Source organism: Gadus macrocephalus, chromosome 10 (assembly GCF_031168955.1).
Source record: "Gadus macrocephalus chromosome 10, ASM3116895v1".
Taxonomy (NCBI): Eukaryota; Metazoa; Chordata; class Actinopteri; order Gadiformes; family Gadidae; genus Gadus; species Gadus macrocephalus.
In genome coordinates this window covers 11,134,903-11,159,610 of record NC_082391.1, presented here as the reverse complement: position 1 = coordinate 11,159,610, position 24,708 = coordinate 11,134,903, and the positions used below count along the sequence as shown (strand labels likewise).

Sequence of the window (24,708 nt, the reverse complement as noted above, 5' to 3'; positions counted from 1 at the left end):
CCATCTAAAAGGTGATGCGAATCTTTAGAAAGTTCGCAAAAAAGTAATTTGAATTAGGTGCGTTTCCATCAAGTGGTTGGAGCGGAATAGGGCGATGACGTTACACGTTGATGTCGGCAGGGTTACTATGGCCGGTCGTTATGCGGAAATCGGATAGACTGTCAGTCCTGTGTGTTCAAAGTTCGCTACGTCACAGCTGATTCGCAAAATGTGTTTCCATCTCCCATTTTGCGAATTTACTCTGTTTCGCATTTCTCAAAAACCACCTCAAGCGAGCGGATAAACCTTTTTGCGAATTAGAGGATTTTGATGCAAATTTTGGTGTTTCCATCACCGTTTACTGATTCGATACTTCAAAGTTCGCATTAAATTAGGGGGATGGAAACGCAACTACTGTAGCCTCTATCCAGTCTTACTGTAGCCTCAATCAAGCCTCTATCAAACCTCACTGTAGCCTCTATCAAGCCTCACTGTAGCCTCTATCAAGCCTCACTGTAGCCTCTATCCAGTCTCACTGTAGCCTCTATCAAGCCTAACTGTAGCCTTACTGTAGCCTCTATCAAGCCTCACTGTAGCCTCTATCCAGTCTCACTGTAGCCTCTATCAAGCCTCACTGTAGCCTCTTTCAAGTCTCACTGTAGCCTCTATCAAGCCTCACTGTAGTGTCTATCAAGCCTCACTGTAGCCTCTATCAAGCCTCACTGTAGCCTCTATCCAGTCTCACTGTAGCCTCTATCCAGTCTCACTGTAGCCTCCATCCAGTCTCACTGTAGCCTCCATCCAGTCTCACTGTAGCCTATATCAAGCCTCACTGTAGCCTCAATCCAGTCTCACTGTAGCCTCTATCAAGCCTCACTGTAGCCTCTATCCAGTATCACTGTAGCCTCTATCCAGTCTCACTGTAGCCTCTATCATTCTCACTGTAGCCTCTATCATTCTCACTGTAGCCTCTATCCAGTCTCACTGTAGCCTCTATCAAGCCTCACTGTAGCCTTTATCAAGCCTCACTGTAGCCTCTATCCAGTCTCACTGTAGCCTCTATCATTCTCACTGTAGCCTCTATCATTCTCACTGTAGCCTCTATCCAGTCTCACTGTAGCCTCTATCAAGCCTCACTGTAGCCTGTAGCACCATCTCAACACCAAGCCTCTAAACAGATGAGGCCGTAGTACATGAACATGAGTTACTTATGAACGAAAAGAAAATTAACAGCAAATCTCAACAAAGGTGTTCAGGGAGGATGAAGATGATGATGATGAGGAGGATGATGACGAGCTCCTCACACTGAGGTCCTGAGGAGGTATGAGCGAGAGCGTGATCAACGAAGGCGACTGGTCTGGAGACAGCTTCCAGCGGGTGGAGGGGAGACATGTTTATGAGGCTGTATTAGCCTCTCATCGATTTATATCGATTTGTTTTGCTGTAGGGCTGGGCGACTCATCAAATTTTGTTCGCAATATCGATTTCAGATCGATCACAAAACTAATATGATCGATTTTTCTATATATTTTTTTTGTCCTTAAATGTTTCATAGAAAGTGCAGAACAAAACAGCTGGATACATATCTGTACAATATTTAAGGTCTGAACATTTTCTTTTTGACCATTTTGACTATTTTTTTAAGGCAAAAGTCCAAAGTTACACAGTACTTTTTGGGAGAGACAAGCTGAATAAATACATCATGTTTCCAACTCAAAAATAATCGTTTGAACAATCGGGATTTCTATATTGACCAAAATAATCATGATTATGTTTTTTTCCATAATCGAGCAGCCCTACTTTGCTGTCTACGCCATGCAACAAGCTCCTCTGTTTCAGATGAAGCAGGAGTTAGAGGAGAAACCCTTTTCAGTGTGTTGAACTCTTGAATGGCCTGCATGGTGGAAGATGAGCCGCATTTTCCACTGGAGTCAGCAGCCGCCGCGGAGAGACCGCAGGCCGCCTACTCACTGGCTCCCGTTGGGGCTGACGCTCTGAACCCCAGGAACAGGACCGGGGCTAGAGCCAGGACCGGGGCTGGACCCAGGACCGGGGCTATACCCAAGACCAGGACCGGGACTAAACCCAGGACTGGGACTAGACCCAGGACCGGGGCTAGACCCAGGACCAGGACCGGGACTAGACCCAGGACCAGGACCGGGACTAGACCCAGGACCGGGGCTAGACCCAGGACCAGAACTAGACCCAGGACCAGGACCGGGACTAGACCCAGGACTAGACCCATGACCAGGACTGGACCCAGGACCAGACCCTGGACCAGGGCTAGACCCAGGACCAGACCAAGGACCAGGAACCGACCCAGCACAAGGACCAGACCCAGTACCTGGAACAGATAGCCAGCCTACAGCTCCTACAATCCCCCACAGAATGTATTGATGAAGACCGGGAAGGTACTACTACATTTACCGATTTACATTTTGCTGACACTTTTATCCAAAGCACACATTCACACACTGACGAAGGAGTCAACAACGCAAGGCGACAGCCAGCTCGTTGGGAGCAGTCAGGGTGAGGTGCCTCGCTCAGGGACACCTTGATAGCTAGGAGGAGCCGGGGATCGGACTAGCAACCTTCAGGGTACCAGTCAACCCGCTCTACCTCCCGAGCTACTGCCGCTCCACTACTAGGTACTTGAACCAGTAGTACCAGCAGCGGCCAACCAATAGCAGTCAACAGCTAACCATCAGTTGCTAAATCAAAAAACAACTGTTTTATGGATAACTGGCGCAGACAATAAAAGTCTGAAAAGTTTCTGAAAAGCAAGTCCTGTTTTTACGAAGCCACTGGTGGAAAACTGGTGGTCGGTGTATGCGTGTAGATGAATATTTCAGTTTTGTGAGGTTTAGAGAGTGTGTGTGTATGTGTGTGTGTAAACAAAGCGATGGCTAAACAAGCAACAACTGACACATTGATCAGGGAGAGGGCTAGCCCCTTTGGGCCAGCTGTTGCTTGTTAGCATGCTGGAACCCTGCCCCACACACACAATGTACACACAACATATACACACACTATAGACACACAGACACAAAATATATATACCCACACATGCACCATAGATAAAGAAAATGTAGACAAACACAAACACACACACACACTGTATAAGCAGACACACTAGACAGACTGTTTGCATTCTAGATTATCTTTTCTGATGAAAAATTAGCCTGTGTGTGTGTGTGTGTGTGTGTGTGTGTGTGTGTGTGTGTGTGTGCTAAACGTGCAAACGAAATGTGTGCGTGCATACACACACACACACGTTTTGTTCGCACGCTTCAGAGCGGTCATGTCGTGAAATCGTAACGTTCTTCTCGAGACACCATCTTAAGTCTGCAAAGAAAACAGCTCTCCCTCTCTTTGAGTCTCCTGTTACTCTCCCTCTCTCTCTCTCTCTCTCCCTCCCACTCTCTCCCTCCCTCTCCATCCCTCCCTCCCTCCCTCTCTCGCCCCCTAACCCACGCTCTCTCTAAAGTCTGTTGGACAGCTGCAGCACTCCGCTCTCCACAATAAGAGCTCTAAGATCCCAGCACAAGTATGTGGATGAGAGAATGCCCCGGCGGCGAGCTGTAAAAACAACAGCCGTAAGTAGGTCACGCCACCACATCTCCAGAGCCTCCCCTTGCTCCAGCCCATACAATGAGCCCTCTGTCAGCCCCGGACGACCAGCAGGATCCTTACACTAGCTAACACGAGCGCCATGCTCTATAACCACAGCTTCGGCTAGGCTTGCAGCAAACCGGTTCTGTTAGCTCGACGTCCCCCATGTCGACCCAGAAGGGTCTCTGACGATAGAGAATACTACCACTGTATTCAATGTTCACTCTCTGACCCCTATCTGCTTCTTAATGACCCATCTCTGGACTGTTAAACGGCTACCTGTTCCTTAATGACCTGTCTCTGTACTGTCTAACCCCTACCTGCTCCCTGATGACCTGTCTCTGTACTGTCTAACCCCTACCTCCTCCTTAATGACCTGTCTCTGTACTGTCTAACCCCTACCTGCTCCCTAATGACCTGTCTCTGTACTGTCTAACCCCTACCTGCTCCTTAATGACCTGTCTCTGTACTGTCTAACCCCTACCTGCTCCCTAATGACCTGTCTCTGTACTGTCTAACCCCTACCTGCTCCTTAATGACCTGTCTCTGTACTGTCTAACCCCTACCTGCTCCTTAATGACCTGTCTCTGTACTGTCTAACCCCTCACTTCTCTCTAATCACCTGAATGAGTCATCTATTAACACCGAGTGATTCCTCTCCATTCCCCCTGAGGTTCCTCTGAGGTTCTGAGCGGTTCCTTGTGTGGAACGTGTGGTGCCCCACACCAAGAGTCTCGGGTGACACGACGGGAGATCATCTGGCGCTCGACAGTTGAACGTGCGCCGTTCCGGCGCAGAGAAAGCTCCGGAAGAGGCCCTGCCCCGACAAGTATGGTCGTCTCCGAATCCCAGAGTCACACGGCGCTCCCGGCCAAACCGGTTGTGGATGTGTGGGAATTGGATAGGAGGTCGGAGAGGGGGGGGGGGGGGGGGGGGAACCACCGCCGGGCGGAGACCCACCTGACAGCCCCCGAGCGGAACGCAGGAGGAAACATCTGGGGCCGCGCCAGAGCCAACGTGAATCACACACACTCACACGCTGAAGATGAACTGACTCTTACAGTGTTTGTTTATGATCAGCTCTCGGCCGGTGAGATGAGGCATTGTGCTCCGCTTCTGACTAGAGAGGCGCCCCGAGATTAGGGAGGGGAGATTAGGTTGTAAGACAGCACACCTGGCCCTGTGTGTGTGTGTGCGCGCGCGTGCGTGCGTGTCTGTCAGTGTGTGTGCGTGGTGCGCGCACCAGGTTTGAACGTGCTTTTGTGTCCACGTGTATCCATTCACGGTGTGCATCCTTCCACTTTGCGTGTGTGGGTTCAGTCAGCACGCGTGTGTGTGCTTGTGTGTACACCGGCCGGCCATGGGTCTTCTCAGCGCGTCCCCACTCGTGCGTGCACCTGTGTGCACACGCGTCAACAACATCTCATCGCGCCTGTGAGGGTGATGGTGAGAGACGGAACTCTCAGAGCGCACAGCTGCACTGAGGAGGGCTGGAGGGGGGCAGGGGGAGTGATGGGGCCGTCCTGCTGGGACAGAGCACTGATGAGGGGGGGGGGGGGGGGGGGGTGCTGACGAAAGCAAAGAGAGCTCCGGTGTCGCACACGCTATTCCCTTTCAGTCTGACACGCCGCTGCCCCGCTGAATAGAGCTCTTATTGTGTTAAGAGCAGTCATCAAGTGGAATATTACGGGACATATCGGAGCCCTCCGTGTGACTAAAGTATCACCCCGGATTGCGTGTCCTCGTTAGCATTGAATGAACGCTTATCTCCCTGGGAATTCCAGGCCCATGTGGCACCGCGTTCCCCCAGAGCTCCTCTTGTTATCTCGGCCTCCTGACCTCCAGACGACCTCGCTGGGTTCCCCCGCGGCTGTGAATGTGTCCACTCGGCCGGGGAGAGCACCTTTCATCAGGCACCTTTATCTGCTCTGCCAAGGCCTGCCACCGCTTCGACTTGGCTACGAAACCCACACCACCGCCTCCTCCTCCTCCACCACCTCCACCTGCTCTTAGACTTGGCTTCCAAATCCACACCACCACCTCCTCCTTCTCCACCATCACCTCCTCCTCCTCCTCTTAGACTTGGCGTCCAAATCCACACCACCACCTCCTCCACCTTTTCCTCCACCTCCTCCTCCACCATCACCTCCTCCTCCACCACCACCTCCTCCTCCACCTTCTCCTCCACCATCACCTCCTCCTCCAGCAGAGAGTTCATCTCCTGAACGGCCTCACACACCCGGTGGAGGTCTGGCCCGCCCACGTGGTTCTCTCTGCCACGCGGGGTTGGCCAACGCCCCCCAAAACCCCCGGCCCCTCGGCCAATCACACACTGCCAGGGATTTTACTGTATTTACTTTTAAAAAAGGGAGCAGGAATCCAATCAAGTGTGATTAAAACTCCCTTTAATTACCCAGGGGGCTGGCAGGCCTCGCTCACCGCCGCGGGCTAAAAATAACACCAATTTGGAGTCTATAAAAGCGTCAGACTGGGGCCCGCCGCCGCATACCAGCGGGCACGGCCTCAGAGGACGGGGCGACGCGGGGAGTCATGTTACCGGAGCGCAGCACCTTCAGACGGACCCAGACCTGTCATTTAGCCGGCTGTCAGACTGCCTGTGCGGAATTACAGTATTCAGGAGGGATTAGGGTCGAGACTCGTCCACAGGGCTCCGCCGAGCGCCCGGCGACGGGGACACACAGAACATGAACGCCGACACGGATCTGCTTGTCTCGCTAAGCCGACGGCCGGGAGGGGGAGGACGAGGAGGAGGAGGAGGAGGAGGAGGAGGAGGAGGAGGAAACGGTAGCGCGGCGCTCTGCTTTCTAACGTCAAACTGGAACAAAGGCCGGGAGAGATTGCTCCGAAACCGGGTTTGGCAGTGAATCCTGGAACCATCGCTTGCTTATTGAATTGATTTGCGTATTTTGAGTGCTTCTGTAAACCGGAGAACCCACAGAGGAGGAATTCCGGGCTAGGTGTAATTTGCCATGGAGCTGGTTAGCGAGCGAGGAGGTTCGCCCTCATTGTCTCCTTGCGTGGAGCATTCCACAGCTGGCTCTGCAGCGGAGGCCAGCGGTGGACTGGCCGATGTTTTATGACCGTGTTTGGCCCGTCAGTCGGGCAGCGCCTCTCCGCGACCGCTCCAGATGGAGAGAGAGAGACAGGAGAGAGAGATAGAGACAAGAGACAGAGAGAGAGACAAGAGAGAGAGAGACGAGGGACAGAGAGAGAGACGAGGGACAGAGAGAGAGACGGAGAGAGAGACGAGGGACAGAGAGAGAGACGAGGGACAGAGAGAGAGACGAGGGACAGAGAGAGAGACGAGGGACAGAGAGAGAGACAGAGACAGAGAGAGAGACAGAGACAGAGAGAGAGACGAGGGACAGAGACAGAGAGAGAGACAGAGAGAGAGAGAGAGAGACAGAAAGAGAGACGAGGGACAGAGAGAGAGACGAGGGACAGAGACAGAGAGAGACAGAGACAGAGACAGAGAGAGTGCTGAGCCCAAAATAAGAAGCAGGCAAAACAGATCCGAGCTGGAGTCGCTAGAAGAGTTTCAATGACCTACTCCCCCCCCCCCCCCTCCTCCCCGCATCTCCGGTTCGGTCGCAATGTCCACCCATCCCCATCAAGGCCTCCCAACCGACCTTCTGGTCAGGGAGGCGAGACCAGTGTTGGGGAGGGGGGCCCCCACTTCAAACAGACCTTGTATTCACTAGAGACGGCCCAGAGTGCATCAGGACCCGTCGCTGGGCCGTTGGGCGCAGGGAGACCTCTTCACGGTCCGAACACAGGGCCGGGACGCGGAGCAGGGCTTCAACCAGGGTAACCCCCTCCACCCTAACCCTCCCCTCAACCCCCTCCCTGGACATCCCGGCTTTTAATTATAAAACCAAAAGCGCAGGAATTCCTGGAGTGACTTATGTGCTGAAAATGTGGATGGGAGCATCGGTGGGGAGAGGGTGAAGGATAACAAACCAAAGATGAATGCGGCATGTGTCATCTGCGAGGGGAAGTGAGTAACCCGGGAGGAAACCTCAGGATGATACCGGCCCCCTGGGGAGCTCCCTTTTCCTGCCCTAGCCTCAGTATGAGCCTAACACTCGTACAGAAGGTAGCACCACCAACCTACTGCGTTTCAACATTCACATTCAGGGCGTTTACGCTTTTATCCAAGTATAGTATAGTATAGTATATTAGTATAAGTATAATTGTCAGAAAAACAATCACTGTCAGTACAGTAAGGATGTTCATAGAAACAGGTACCAAGCATTAACAATCGCTAGGTTAACCCATTCCCCGTATGCAACCAAGATAACTAGGATAAGATGCTACACATGATGCTACACACATACTATTTTTAAGTTCCGACGAACAACATACAATAAGTGCGTATAATAAGTGCCAGGACGAAAAACATACAATAAGTGTGCAAATTATGTGCCAGGACGTACAACATACAATAAGTGTGTATAGTGCCGGGACGAACAACATACAATAAGTTTGTATATTAAGTGCCAGGACGTACAACATACAATAAGTGTGTATATTAAGTGCGAGGACGTACAACAAACAATGTCTTCGGCTGAACACCCGCCCTTAGTTCCCCCCTTAGCCGTTTGAAGTCGGGAACAAGCTTTTCCGGCCGAATGCACGATGATCGTATTTCTGAGGTGTGTGAACCCGCCTGGCTGGGACCTCAGTGTGGGAATGGCTTCTGTGTGAGTCAGCATTTGAGGAACGTTCTTTAACAACGTCGGTCTTGAGAGTCGTGCCTTTGTGTTTCCTCAACAGAACTCATCACAGACTGTACTTGTATACGTGTAACATTCTATCCTGGCAGCTATTCTGCCCTCATTTCATGGCTGCTCGTTTGGAACCAACTGCCTTGCTCAGCGGCCGGGAACCAGGGATCACTCCCGTTTTCCTTCTCAAGGTTTCTCCCTCTCCCGGTGGCTTTTGTGGGTAGTGCTCCTCCTAATAATACATGTATAATTATGAATAATAACGCGGTCCCCGGGCCTTTCTCTCCTCGTGTCTCCATTCTGTTTACGCCATACATATCGTCTGCCTCCGAGCGTCAAACCCGCAGCACATTGGCGGTGGGTAATCTCGGCGGCGAGGGGGATTTATAATCATTCCAATGTTGCAGTTCTGTGGACGCTCTGGGGAGCGGTAAAAGCTGAGGCGGCTTTCCAGAACCTTCCATCAGCAGATGGCCTTGGAGCGCGGCCCGGCCACAACGGACATATTTCCTGGGTATACTGTGTCAAACGTGTCGCGAGAAGAAAAAAAAAAAGATAATCAGAGGCAAAGCAGCAGCGCAGCTCTGCCAGCTTCCCTCCGAGTCCAACGCCAGCCCCGCGGAGAGGCCCGGCGAAGTGGCCCGGGGATAAACTCCCAATGTAAACGTTGGGAAAATAGCCGTCATTGTAAATGTACTTTGGCCGCTTTACGGCCGAGGTAAAGCGACAACACAAATACACAAACTCAGATGGGGTGCTCCAGACCGGCTTCACGGGTACGAGACAGTTAAAGACTCTGTTTAAAACACTTCAGCCCGCGGCAGCTAGTCAAACCCACTTTATTTGAACACGTTACAGTATAATGTGGGCTTCACTGGCCCATGAAGGCCTAAAGAACGACCCAAACCCGGAGCTAAGAACCCAGGACACGGCCCCCAAAAGAGCGTTGCTCCGTCCAGGAGGCTGTCAGAGCTGCTGAATGGAAACACACATAATGGCAGCACTGTATTCCAACTGCTTCCTGTGTAGAAAGTAAAAGTCCCCCCTAATACCCAGAGTCAATCATCTCCTGAATTCAGCACGGCTAATCTAATATAGCCAATTGACAAACTAATAAACGCAATCTAATGAACGCGATGCGAGTCTGTGCAGGTGGTGGAACTAACCGGGGACAAGGCTGATATTATGGAAATATGGAGTGGGAGGCTGTGCCTTTCACCTCCCCCTCCTCTTGGCTTCTCTGCTGGGCACAGATTTTGTCCCCCACCCCCCCCCCCCCCCCTCTCCATTTCCCCCCCACCGGGAGATCTTACAGTAGCAGAGAACATACGGAGGGTGGTCGGGGGTTGTGGCTGTGTGTGTGTGTGTGTGTGTGTGTGTGTGTGTGTGTGTGTGTGTGTGTGTGTGTGTGTGTGTGTGTGTGTGTGTGTGTGTGTGTGTGTGTGTGTGTGTGTCCTTATGACCCTTGACCCAAGGTAGAGTACCACTGCAGTAACACACTACTACACTACAGTAACACACTACTCTAAACAGACTACCACACTACAGTAACACACTACTCTAACACACTACCACACTGCAGTAACAGACTACCACACTGCAGTAACACACTATAGTTACACACTACCACACTACAGTAACACACTACCACACTACAGTAACACACTGCAGTAACACACTATAGTTACACACTACCACACTACAGTAACACACTACCACACTGCAGTAACACACTACCACACTGCAGTAACACACTATAGTTACACACTACCACACTACAGTAACACACTACCACACTACAGTAACACACTCCCGTAACACACTACCACACTACAGTAACACACTGCAGTAACACACTGCTCCATCACCCCTCCACTAGAGGAAGGAAAGGAGGGCCTACACCTCCACGCTGCTCCTCATGCGACTCCCAGAGAGGGCCTTCCTGGCTCCGCCCCTCCCAGTCCCCGCCCCCACCCTCATGCCCGCCCCCGCTCCCAGGCCCGCCCCCAGGCCCCGCCCCCGTTCCCAGGAACACCACATTCTTTGTGCGCGGGCGGATGGGAGCAAGGCATTCCCCTGGAAGGCTCTGGAAGGCTCGGGACTTCCTGTCCAGTCTCCGAGGTGTTGAGAGCTTCCCAGACCACATTCCACAGCCCATCTGCCCCGCTCCGACCGGGAGGGGTTCAGCCTCTCACAGCCCCCACAGCAGCTTACTAAGGGGCTCACTGAGACCCAGAGAGGGTCTCCGGGCTGGCGTCCCTCACTGAGACCCAGAGAGGGTCTCCGGGCTGGGGGGCTCACTGAGACCCAGAGAGGGCCCTACGGGCTGGGGGGCTCACTGAGACCCAGAGAGGGCCCTCCGGGCTGGGGGGCTCACTGAGACCCAGAGAGGGTCTCCGCCATCATGGCCGACTCGTAAACAATACACAGGGTATTTATAGACGTCGCTCGGCTGTCATTTCATACTGCACAGGATGTGGCAGCTCTGGCCTCGCTGAAGGCATAAAGGCAACGCACACTGCTCTACAGTAACACAACCACACTGCAGTAACACACTACACTACCACACTGCTCTAACACACTACAGTAACACAACCACACTACAGTAACACACTGCAGTAACACACTGCTCTAACACACTACAGTAACATAACCACACTGCAGTAACACACTACAGTAGATCACACTACAGTAACAGAACCACACTGCAGTAACACACTACTCTCCAACACACTACAGTAACACCACACTACCATAATGCAAAACAACACTACCACACTACTGTTACACACTACGTTAACACACTACAGTAACACAACCACAGTACCATAACGCACTACCACACTGCACTCTAACACACAACAACACTGAATTTCCATGGCTTTATTCTGTCCAAAGGCGGCCAGCTTCCACATTCAAACAGTAAGAACTGAAACGGTAGTAGCACTGGATCATCGGTCATTCAGTCTGTACCGCAGTCCTACAGATGCACAGTGTGCTACAATTCAACTTAAAAAACAAAACAAACTATTACAAAAAAAATCTTAAAACAATAGATCAGAAGGCTGAATAAGGATGAGGAGCTACAGCAGTACAGATAGTCTCCTCGACCCATACGACTGCATCGTCTCCATGAATCCTTAGTGCATCTCTCTACATCAACATCTTCAGCGTTATATAACACACTACAGTAGATCACACTACAGTAACACACTACTCTCCAACACACTACAGTAACACAACCACACTACCATAATGCAAAACAACACTACCACACTACTCTGTTACACACTACGTGAACACACTACAGTAATACAACCACAGTACCATAACGCACTACCACACTGCACTCTAACACACAACAACACACTGCATTAACACACATAAATTTAGACATCAATAAACCGTAGTAACACACTGAACACGCTGTAGTAACATGTTCGAGTGAGACACCAACACACACACAGAGAGAGAGCGAGAGAGTTTAAGTAAACCAAAATAGATATAGGGGGTAAAGAGATGGAGAGTTGGAGATAGAAGATGGAGATAGAGATATCTGTGCAGAAGAGACAATCGTTCTGGCTACAGGGTTAATGGAGGAAGTCTGCCTGTAGACAAAACAAGACTGGCGCCCGCAGCTTGAGAGGACATGAGGAGTCTAGCACGGAGGAGCTAGCAGAGGGAGATAGCAGATAGAAGCTAGCCGGAGGAAGCTAGCACATAGAGGCTACCTTCGCAACCTTCCGGTTAGCAGTCAACCCGCTCTACCCCCTAAGCTACTGTCGCCCCACAGTCGGTACACAGGGCCCGGGGAACCGGCCGGAAGGGAAATCAAACCCGTCGGGATACGACCGTGACAGTGCTTCTTATCTCCAGCCCCGCGCCACATGTCTCCACCGCGAGATTCGCTCATGGATTCGATTTGATTTCTTCCAGGCGGAACGAAAAACAAAACACAGCCGGCGCCGCTATCCGAACGGGAAGTCAACACCGCGTCCCTCCAAGACAATCACCAGAGCAAACAGCTGCCGTTCGTCTTCCTGCTCCAAGACAAGGGGGGACCCCCTCCCTGACCACAGGAAGCCCCCCCCCCAACCGCAGGACGGGAGGAGAACGGTTCGAACACAGCAATGGGAGGGGAGGTAATCTCCTGATAAGGTCTCCCTTTCTCTCATTTAGGAGATGTGTCATAATTGCTCCGAACAAGCTGCCTTCTGCTGTTTGCACTTATACTGAATCAACAGGAGACTAAACCATCAGGAGTCTAAACCATTAAAATACTACTTTGAGACACACACACACACACACACACACACACACACACACACACGGTATGACATAAGAGTGGAATTTCCATGGCTTTATTCTGTCCAAAGGCGGCCAGCTTCCACATTCAAACAGTTAGGACTGAAACGGTAGAAGCACTGGATCATCGGTCATTCAGTCGCTACCGCAGTTCTACAGATGCACAGTGTGCTTCAATTTAACTTAAAAAACAAAACAAACTATTACAAAAAAATACTTAAAACAATACGTTTTCCACAATAAAACAGATGTTGGGTGTGAGGGTTTAAGTTTACAGAAGGCAGAATAAGGATGAGGAGCTAAAGCAGTACAGATAGTCTCCTCGACCCATACGACTGCATCGTCTCCATGAATCCTTAGTGCATCTCTCTACATAAACATCTTCAGCGTTATATAAACTACAGCCTGATGTAACTGGCCCGCGCCCACATGTTAACATTCACTGGACTCCTGAGAGTATGCACGCAGCAGAGCAGTATTGTTAAGTACTACAAGAGTTATAAACACAGACTGCAGCGTCACCGCAGCAGATCAGTCGGACGGTATCAGAGGTCAGCGCGCTATCAGGTTTAGATGCGGAAGCCGAGAGTATCAGATGGAAAAACGAACCGACCAAGAGGCCTGCCACATAGGTCAGCAACCAATCAAGTGCATCCTGTCTGAGGAAACAATGTCCCCCTTCGAGCGGAAAAACAACTCTATTTATAAAAGAAGCTGATCCATCCATCATTGTGAGCGCGATGGAGAGCCGGATGACATCGCTGTCACGGTGAGAGAGTTAGAGCTGGATATCCTCAGATCACGTCTGTTACACCCGGGCAGCGGGCACATGGCTCATTATTCCAGTGAAACTACGGCATTAAGGCATGGCAGTCAGCGAGCCGGTTGGAGACGGACCACCACCCATTTGGCTGTTTACCGGAAGGGTGCTCGTTCGATCCCCGGCTCCTCCTAGCTGTGTCGAGGCCGAGGTGTCCCTGAGCAAGCCGCCTCACCCTGACTGCTCCTGACGAGCTGGCTAGCGCCCTGCGTGGCTGACACCGCCGTCGGTGTGTGAATGTGTGCATGAATGCGTGAATGTCGGGCAATGTTGTGAAGTGCTTTGAGTGCCCACTGGTAGAAAAGCGCTTTATAAATGCAGTCTATTTACCATTTCTCCCATCTGCAAACCAAGTTACCCAGTAAAATAACTTTATGAGACATTAGCGGTACTTCGACAATATGCACAATCCAGGGGCTCATGGCTCCAGCGGCTGGCAGCTGTACGCCTCCTACATCGTGGCATGCCCTCTCCAACAACAAACGACATCTCCTCTTCTCTCCAACAGTCACCGTGCTTAGGGATGGGAATCGAGAACCGGTTCTTGTTCAGAACCGGTTCCGAGTCAACCGATTCCTTGGAATCATTAGCAAGCCTGCTTAACGATTCCGCTTATCGGTTCCGGTGTTGTGTCGAGATCTGTTTCCCCGTCGAGATGTGTTTCCCCTAGTCCCAGATAATGACTGTCAGGATGCGTTCCCCCTGTTCTAAATGGTCAAATTGAATGATATCAGCCTGAAAATCACAGCACTTATCTGTTGTGGGGAAATAAGTCAGCAGTATGAATTTGAAAGATGTGTGAGCCTCCTTTCCTATGGAACAGAGGGGGAACAGTATCTGACAGTAATATTCCAAGCTGTCAGGATGCGTTCCCCCTGTTCTAAATGGTCAAATTGAATATCAGCCTGAAAATCACAGCACTTATCTCTTGTGGGGAAATAAGTCAGCAGTATGAATTTGAAAGATGTGTGAGCCTCCTTTCCTATGGAACAGAGGGCCTTTTCGGGTAATTTCGGACGGGGGCGGGGACTAGGGGAAACACATCTCGACGGGGAAACAGATCTCGACACAACACCGGTCGCGGCAAATGCGTCATGACGTCACACACACGCTGCTTTTGTTTTGGTTCAGAACGCAGCAAACATGGCGCCGCCGAGGAAGAATCGCATTGTGTGTTCACACCAAACGCAACGGGGCGACAAGATCCCATACAATGTGAACGTAGAGACGCGTATAAGGGCGAAATTTTCGCGGGAGAAAACCGGCGACAAGTTTTTGTCGTGATGACAGCCAATCAGCGTTCAACAGCGTGATAACTGAGTGACATGTGTAACGTAACAGCCAATCAGCGTTCAGCCGTCAAACTTAATAGTATATAATATATTATAATTGTATATATAATATCACGGCCAACAGCTCTGTCGCCTCCGGATGGCCGTAGCGCGGGGAGCTCTCATAGGGATTGGGCTTCTCGGGATTTGTTTACCGGCATTGCTATGGTTTCCGGTCTTGTGTGTTCCAACGGTTTTTTCATTTTGTTTATGTCAGTTGAATTTTGTTACAAGTTGAATGCAAATGAGCACTGTTAGCATTCCAAAAGGCACAAGCTCTTACTTGGCTGTTTTCAGTCTGTGTTTTTAGTTGTATGGCACATAATGATGGCATATATTTTTATATATTTTTTCGTCTAGACCAATTGATTTGAAAATGTACAATTTCCTAATACTAGAAGCACTTCTGATCAGATATTAAAGAGATTTAATACAAACCAACACATTTATACTTATTTTCTCACCCAATGAGAATCGATAAGAGAATCGATAAGGAATCGGATCGATAAGCAGAATCGGAATCGGAATCGTGAAATTCTTATCAATTCCCATCCCTAACCGTGCTCTTCCTGAGCGAGTGTCCCTCCCAAACCAAACAACGCTAACGACAGGCGCCAGAAAGCAGCAGAATCCCCCCGCGTTCTGCCGTTTTCTGAGCGGGAGTGGAGACGGAGACGTCCCTCCTACGTGCTCCTCCATTAGGGCCATGCCAGCTCATCAGGCAGGCGAGGACAGCCTCGCAGCGGGGCGGTGGCGGGGGCGATGGCGGGGGCGGCGTGATGCATGTGTTTAACGCCTGGAAGCGTTCTGGCGGATCGTAGCGACAGCACCTCCACTGCCAGCAGAGAAGCGGTGTGACTCAGAGCTTCACCAGGTCTCCGGAACTCACGCTGCTAACTGGAAGGTTAACGGTGGTGCTGAACCTCTTTCTGTGGAGACGTCAATCATGGCTCATAGTTGGAGATGAAGACTCCTCCCCCATCACCGCTACACCACGAGGTAAGATCCATGCCATGTCCTCGCCCCATCTGTTAGCTGATACCTCTGCGGTCTTGTTGAGAAACAACCCTAGATCTCTTCATAATGAGATTGAGGGGACTTTTACTTTGGGAAAACGCAACTGCCTTTAGCTTTAGGGATGCACTTAATCAAAAGTGACTCCCAGTGAATTGTTTAACGTGTCATTAAGGAGCATCTTTGCTCAAGGGAACTTAAGAGGTAGACTGCAGACATTGGGGTTTCGGACCCGCAGCCTTTCACATGGGAGTCCAACACCCCGACCAACGTCCTACCCTACCATCCTTACCACCGTGTCCGTCATAAATATCAAACCCTGGTAGTTGTCGCAAAACATGACGAACACTGGGACTTTTACTTTGGGAACACACGACTTCCCCTTCCTGTTCTGATTGTGATCAACATTAAAAGGCTTAGGAAGCTCTCTGACCTGTGAACAGTTTGGTGATGGCCTTGTTCTGCCTGCGGGCCGAGCAGACGAGCAGCAGCCAGGGGGGGAAGAACTCGTGGTGGCTGGCCAGGAGCTCGGCGATGGTCCTGGGGGAGCCCGGGGGGGACTTGTGCTCCTTGTCCCCCAGCTGGCAGCCCTCGTCCACGGAGTCCACCAGCAGGAAAACGGCCTGCTGCGGAGGCCTCACGCTCAGCAGGGGCAGCAGAACACACCTGGAGGGAGGGACAGGGAGAGGGGGGGGGGGGGGGGAGAGAGAAGGGAGGAAAAGAGAGAGGGAGAGAAGGAGGAGAGAGATGGGAGGGAAAGAGAGGGAAGAAGGAGAGAGAAGGGAAGTAGTGAGGGAGGGGAGGAAGAGGAGAGGGGAGAGAAGGGAGGGAATGAGGGAGGGGAGGTATGGTAGAGAGAAGGAGAGAAAAAAAAACAGGACCACAAATCATTATTCTGTGCGTTGACTGCTTTCATCACCCTGAGAATTGAAAGTCGTATCTCCTCCGACCTAAACGGACGAAGGAGAAGAAGCCCAACAGAGACCTGGAGCCGGCCGTGACGTCATCAGTTATCCATTCTCACATTGGTCCGGAGCTCAACGAGCAGCTGAAATCAATGCCGGAATTATTCCACCTTCGTCTCTCCAGAGGACCCAAACGGGGTCGAAGCCATTCCACCGCAGATTTCAAAGTGTTGCGATTTCATTTCATGCTTTAATATCATCGATGTTTATGCTTCCCCTCGCTCTGCGAACCACCCCGTGGTATTCTGGGTCACACTTGCACACAACGAATGTGTTAGGATACATTATCACTGAGCCGAATCAATATCATGCTTACTGCGCGCGGTCCAGGGGTGTAATCTTCACGGGAACCTTTAAACGGAGCGGCGAGCCAGAGGACGACCTCATCCCCTCAGAACGGGTGAGGGAGAGAGACAGAGACAGAGACAGAGAGGGAGAGAGAGACAGAGACAGAGAGTGAGAGGGAGACAGAGAGAGAGAGAGACAGAGACAGAGAAAGAGAGTGCGAGAGAGAGTGAGAGGGAGAGAGACAGAGAGGGCAAGAGAGAGGGAGAGAGGGAGTGCGAGAGAGAGAGCGAGAGACAGCGAGGGCGAGTGAGCGAGAGAGCGAGAGAGCGAGTGCTCGAAAGGTTGAGGTTTTAATCCGGGTCCTGGTGTAATCTCGTTAAGGGTTTCTGGGGTTGATAAAGAGAGCTATAGTCTATATTTTCGAATCACGATTATGGATTGATTCCCTCCTACACTGCTGAGGGGATTAGCAACACAGAACGCGAAGAACGCGCTTTCTCCAAGTCAGCAGAGGAACCACAAACAGCAGAAAGGTCCTGAAGGGGGGGCTGAATCCCAGAAGCTCCACAGCTGATCTTAAACCAAATGGAGGAGAAAAGACGGCTGTCTCCCAGGCCTCCGGCCAATCACACAGGCTCATGGTCGGGGTCTTGGCCAATCAGAGTGTGTGATGGTTAACGGTCTCTGGGAAGCACAGTAAATCACACTTCCTTAAGGTCACAGCATCCCACACAGACTGCAGTGACACACACTGCCATGGTAAAGACAAGCAATCAGTGCATGGACATTCCTCCTGGCTAACCCGTCAGAGCATGCTGTGTGTGTGTGTGTGTGTGTGTGTGTGTGTGTGTGTGTGTGTGTGTGTGTGTGTGTGTGTGTGTACAAGTGGACTAAACAATGGCTCCATTCTCCTCTGCTCCTTTCAGAGCGACGGGGGAATCAGAAGTCATGGAATGATGCACAACCACAAAACAATGCACAAAACAACGCCAGGGACCTAGGATAAATGGCCACACGTGATTGGTCGCCTCCTGGCCAGCCCGCGGTGCCCTTCTGCACACCTGAGCCAATCGGGCGGAGGCATGCGGGCCACACACACCGGTCTCGGACCGGGGTCATCTGCCAAGGCTGAGGCCAGGTGACCTTTAAGACCAGGGAGGGGGGGGTTTGGGTCAAAGAAGATGACATCAGTCATCACTGTTGGCCACGCAACGCCGCTCAGCCCGTCGTCAACGGCGACCGTCCCGGTGGCCTTGAGAGGGGGGGTGGGGGGTGGGCGTCTGGGCAGCCCCGGGCACCAAGCCAGGAGCTGACTAATTCACACAGTGGACCGTTTTATTGGACAACTGTGTGTGTCCTGACATGTCACACACACACACACACAAGAGCAGTGCCCGACATGTCTCACACACACACACACACACACACACACACACACACACACACACACACACACACACACACACACACACACACACACACACACACACACACACACACACACACACACACACACACACACACACACGCTATGTCTCTCTCTCTCCCTCACACACTACTCCTCCCAAACCTTCCTTCTCCTCTTCCTCCTTAGGTTTCTTCTCCTCCTCCTCCTCCTCCCCCTCCATCGATGTGTGAGGGCTGTTTCCGCACGCCGGCTTGCAGACAAACGCTGAGCTCCACACGACCACGGAGAAACGCTGACTCATGCTGAGCCACAACCAGAGGAGGAGGAGGAGGCGGCGGCGTGGTGCCATTACTCTCGGCCATTCCTCACAAACGAGCCTTGTTGTTTCTCCTCCTCTCTGTGCCACTGTGTGGACGCCATGCGTAGCGTTTCAACATAATGCTGATAATAACGTTATTCTGATAATCCGGTCTGGAGAGACGGGCAGTTGTCGATTGAAGTGGCTTGGGGGAACGAGCCTCATTCCCCTGGCAGATATCTGGGTTCTGGAGGGGACGACAACGACGACGACGACGACGACGACGACGACGACGACGACGACGACGACGACGACGACGACGACGACGACGACAGGTTCAGCCCCCACCCCCAGCTAGCGTTTAGAACATTCGTTCTCAAAGTGCGGCCCGCGGGCCAATGGCGGCCCGCGGAATCATTCCTGGCGGAATCATTCCTGGCGGAATCATTCATTTTTATTATTAAATCAATATTAATTTAAATAAACATAAAGAGAAAATTCGACTCTCTCTAGCTTTCAATTAAATCCTTTTACATTTGTTAGTTTTAATCCGACTGCACATTATTTTGAAAGGGTGAACCTCAGTTTCGTGATTTAGACCTCACTTGACCTCACTCCCAGAGGTCCACGGTGCAATGTTTTTTTTTACCACTGGGATGTTGACGGCGTTTCCCGCCATTTTTTTTTTCCTTTGGCGGCCCTCAGTCAAATTTTGGGTTCCTAAATTGGCCCTCAGTTGTCAAAACTTTGAGAACCCCTGGTTTAGAACCACTGGATCCAAGATGGCTACCAGGGGAATGAGGCCCCTTTCTGGTGTGTTATTTCTCCCATGATGCATTACATTTAGGGGATTTTGCACACGCTTTTATCTAAAGCGAGTTACAACCATTCATTCACACATTCGCACACCGACGGCAGAATCAACCACGCAGGGCGACAGCCAGCCCATCAGGAGCAGTAAGGGTTAGGGTTGGGGGTTGAGGAGAAGGAAGAGGAGAGGAGACGTGACAAAGGAAACACAGTGTACGTTGACGGACATGCCGTCGTAGTCGCAGTCTTCCGGGGACCAGCAGAAGAACGTTGACATGACATCAGTGTGTTGACGTGGAGCATAAACAGAAGATAAAACCTACACCTCGCCTGTGTCCTGGCTGGAAATAACACACACACACACACACACACACACACACACACACACACACACACACACACACACACACACACACACACACACACACACACACACACACACACACACACACACACACACACACGGTTGCTAGTTTGATTTCTACTCCATTGCACTCTTGTAAATTATGATTTATTCATTTTTATGATGGTAAAATGCTTCATTGTTATTTCCATCTGCTCGTTCGCACCATTGTGGAATCCTGCAACTAATTTAAACAAGTCAACACTGGAACCAATTCATTAATATAAAACGGAAACAACAGGCACACCGTCTTTCCATCGACTCACAAGCCGGCAGAGCAAAGCTAAGCAAAACCTGGATGAAGCGAGAGACTTCACTACATCTGGGCCTGACTGGCAGAGCTGAGAGCAGCTTGGGCCCGACGGCCCGTTTAGCTGACAACAAGCTGAAACAGGAGACCAACCAACAAGATCTGCTGCATTACAAATGCCCTCAAAGCTTCCAAGAAGCTAAATGATGCCTTGTGCTGCAGAAATAATCTCGTAAAGACTGTGTGGTCATTAGAGAGAAAGGGAGAGAGGGAGGAGGGAGGAGGGAGGGGGAGAGATAGACAACGTGAAAGATTTGAACATGGAGGGAGAGAGACAGAGACAGAGAGACAAACGGAGACACAGACACATAGAGACAGAGTGTTGAAGAAAAAGTGAGAACCAAACCAAAGCATAAAAACCTTTTTCCTTCAAAATGAGGTCAGCCAGAATATTAGTCAGACTTTCTTACTACTTTTCATAAATACAACGTGATGTTGAGCCCACACACTATGCTAGGTCCAAAAAGTGTCCTAAACCCTCATGTACACCAAGCGACCCGCCTGGACGCTGTGGACAGTCAGTGGAGTCTAGACCATGACGCACAACGCTTTGTTATGGACCCTGAAGACAGAGACATGAGACTTGTTGAAGTTGACAGTGATAACATTCAAACTCACTTCACACACAGAGACTGCTCGCTACACAACCGCTAGCACGCTAACTAAGGTGGTTGAAATGAACAAGTTGGTTTAAAAAAAATATTTAAACATCGGAAGCTTCCCCCTAAATAACGTATTGCCCAAAATAAAATAAACGCAAGGAAGGCTAATTCTTGTGTTTGTAAGGATAAAAGCACCGATGAGAGTATAAATACCCTCTGATCCCCCCCAGCCCCCGGCACAGACGAGGTGTGCATTCCTGCTTATCTGCCCCCCGTCAAAGGAATCTGAAATTTCATCCTTCCCCCCCCCCATCTCCCTCCTCTCCTCTTCCCCCCCCCCCCTCCTCCTCCTCACCCCCCCTGCAGCCGGCCTGCCAGTCGTGCTCCGCTCCTCACACGCACCACGGCGCTCGTGGCTTGTTTACGTGGAGCGGTCTCTCTGGTGAACCCTCAGACCCCGCTGAGCCCAGCTCAGGCCCCGGTCACACCAGAGAATCCGGTCACACCAGAGAACCCGGTCACACAGGGGAACCCTCAGACCGGAGAACTCTCAGAACCCGCTGAGCCCGGCTGATCCACGTGCCTCAGAACCCGGGTCACATCGGAGAACCGGTCGCCTGGTATCTTAGAGGAGTGACACACACACACACACACACACACACACACACACACACACACACACACACACACACACACACACACACACACACACACACACACACACACACACACACACACACACACGCTCAGCTTAAAACAAGAAAGTGAAATGTTAAGGAATAATATTTCAAATGAAATGATTCCTTATGCTTTGGTTTTAAGGCATTATTGTTCTGCTTGAAAATAGTAAGAAGCAAACACAATTTTTCAAAATACAAAAGATGACCATTAATGAAAGAATGAATCCTTCCACCTCGGACTAAAAACGTAATCCTCATTCCTTCATTCATGAGTCATTTACATTTAGGGAATTTAGCAGACACTTATCCAAAGCCACTTACAATAAATACATTCGTCATAAGAAAGGGAAAAAAATATAGCGCTGTCTGTAGGCTACTGTAAAGATGTACACAATCACTGGGTTATCCCATTCCCCGTATACAACAAAGACAGCTAGGGTAAGATGCTACACAATGCAAAGTACTATATAATCCCTCCTCATTCTGGAAAGAGTGGAGATGAATCGGTCAGACAGACGGGTACAGATAGACGGGTACACAGAGTGAATCAGAAGGGTCCCGCCAGGTTTCAGCCTGGACCAATCAACACCTACTAAATAGTTGAGGGGCCGGCGGTCCGAACCCTGACCGTTTGGCCCTGCCCTCCCATTGGTCGAGGCCTCGCTCCATGTCAGAGCTCAACACAAACCACTTGGGACGATCGCAGCTCACAGCGATCCACTCTATATTTAGCCTCGCAAACGCACAATTTCCTAGATTGCAGAGTGACAATAATTGGCACGTGGCCATCAGCATGGACACCGAGCCCAGGTAGCAATCAGCGACATCCGACCCACACACAGCTCACACACACACACACACACACACACACACACACAAACACACACCTCACACACATAGCGCCTCACGGATCAGAACACAGCTTTCATGTTGCGCCAAGAGCTTTTTTTTCAGGGGGAAATGTTTGGAATGTCAGGGAGAATTCGGGAAAGGGTGATGAAGAGATTGGAGAGAAGAGGAGGAGGAGGAGGAGGAGGGGGGCAGACCACAAGCTCCACTACAGAATGGGCTTTGTGGACGGCGGAGGTGGAGGGGCCATGGCCAGCGGCCCCCGGGGCCACCGCTAAGCCAAACCCATGGTGGGGTCTGCAACAAAGTCCTGGCTAGGCGTCCGAAAGGTAGAGAGACAGACAGGTAGACAGACAGGTAGACAGGTAGACAGGTAGACAGGTAGACAGGCAGACAGACAGACAGACAGACAGGTAGAGAGAGAGAGAGAGAGAGAGACAGAGAGACAGAGAGACAGAGAGACAGACAGACAGGTAGAGAGAGACAGACAGACAGACAGACAGGTAGAGACAGACAGACAGACAGACAGACAGACAGACAGAGTCCCAGCTAGACATCCGAAAGAAAGGTGCAAGCTAGCAGAAAAGACAGAGAGTGGAAGAATGAAAGAAATGAAATAGTGTTATCAGCAAAGAGGTGTAGAGAGAGGGAGAGACAGGCAGAGAGACAGAGACAGAAAGACCGACAGGTAGAGAGACAGAGACAGAAAGACACGTAGAGACAGACAGATAGAGAGAAACACAGGTAAAGAGAGAGAGAGAGAGAGACAGACAGACAGACAGGTAGAGAGAGAGACAGGTAGAGAGACAGACAGACAGACAGACAGACAGACAGACAGACAGACAGACAGACAGACAGACAGACAGGCACAAAGTCCCAGCTAGACGTCCGAAAGAAAGGTGCAAGCAAGCAGAAAAGACGGAGAGAATGGAAGAATGAAAGAAATGAAATAGTGTTATCAGCAAAAACAAGGGGGGGGGGGGGGGGGGGGGGGGGCTTTGGGGGGGACGTGTGCGACTGCAAATTCCACCTGTGTGATGTGGGAGCTATTTGTCCCGAGTAGAAAGGTGGTCTAGGGTCCAAGGCAGACCAGGAGATTGGATTGATGGAGAGATGGCCCTGAGATAAGGGGAAATAAGGAACGCTGCTTGAAATGAAACAAAACCAACCTCTAAAAGTTATCAGCCCGAATAGTACGAGAGAGTTTTATGCCGTAAGGCTAAGCTAAGTATCAGTCGGTTAAGCTAACACTTAACCGGCCGAGTCATAGCCGAAAAAAGCAAAGCTGTATCCTACCCCTTACTTTTAAGAGTGTGTTTTTAAGATTTGCGTAATTAGCCTAGCGCGATTAGCTTAGCCATTTTGTGGCATTAGCCCATTTCTGACAAAGCACACCGGCTAAGCCTTTTAGCAGTTCAGGAAGGCATGCTAGGAGTGTGAAACGGCGGCGGAGAGACCGTGATCTTGTTTGGCCAAACACCAGCACACAGGGTCGGACTCATAAATTAACCAAGCAGGACTCATAAAACACGACAGAAAGACTCATCCAGGAGGGATTCACACACACAAACACACAGAAACAAACACGAAACACACACAGTGGGTCTTTGAAAGAACCCATCCCCCCATAACCTGTTTAGACGGTTGTGGGGCGGTTAGCGTGGGGAAGCTAACGGTTGGCGCTACAGGCATCTGGAGTGCCGTTAGCCTGCCGTTAGCCTTATCCAGGTTTAATGTAGCGACACGCCGCCGCGATCACCACAAACAAACAGAGCAGGCAGACAGCGGCAGGAATGCGGTCGGAGGAGGGAGGGAGAAACCACGGTCTGATGTTTAGAGGGGTCAGGGGAGGAGGGGCGGACAGGGGCTCTGGCTTCATAAACAACATCCCTCGACCATGGATCGGTCCATAAAGCACAGCCGAAGGCCATCGGTTCTGATGCGCGCACACACACACACACACACACACACACACACACACACACACACACACACACACACACACACACACACACACACACACACACACACACACACACACACACACACACACACACACACACACACACACACACACACGCCTGTTGATAATCTGCAGCGTTGGGTCAGTCAAACATTGGTTTCAGGGTCAAACCCGAGCCCAGTCTCACGCTTGTGATAGGATCGAAGCCGAATGCGACACTTATGTTAGGATCGAAACCTAGGCAAACACTTTGGTCAGGGTCAAATTCCCATCCAGTCCGACGCTGGTGTTGGGGTCGAAGCCCAATATAACACACGTGTTTG

At 50.9% G+C, this 24,708-nt stretch overlaps 1 protein-coding gene across 1 annotated transcript in view; it reads right to left on the bottom strand.

Annotated features, from left to right (window-relative positions):
• ankrd50 (ankyrin repeat domain 50) overlaps positions 1 to 24,708 on the bottom strand; it is a 37,601-nt gene that overhangs the window by 9,802 nt on the left and 3,091 nt on the right. The window contains 1 exon segment of the mRNA XM_060063435.1: positions 16,243 to 16,475. Coding sequence (XP_059919418.1) covers positions 16,243 to 16,475 — 233 coding nt within the window.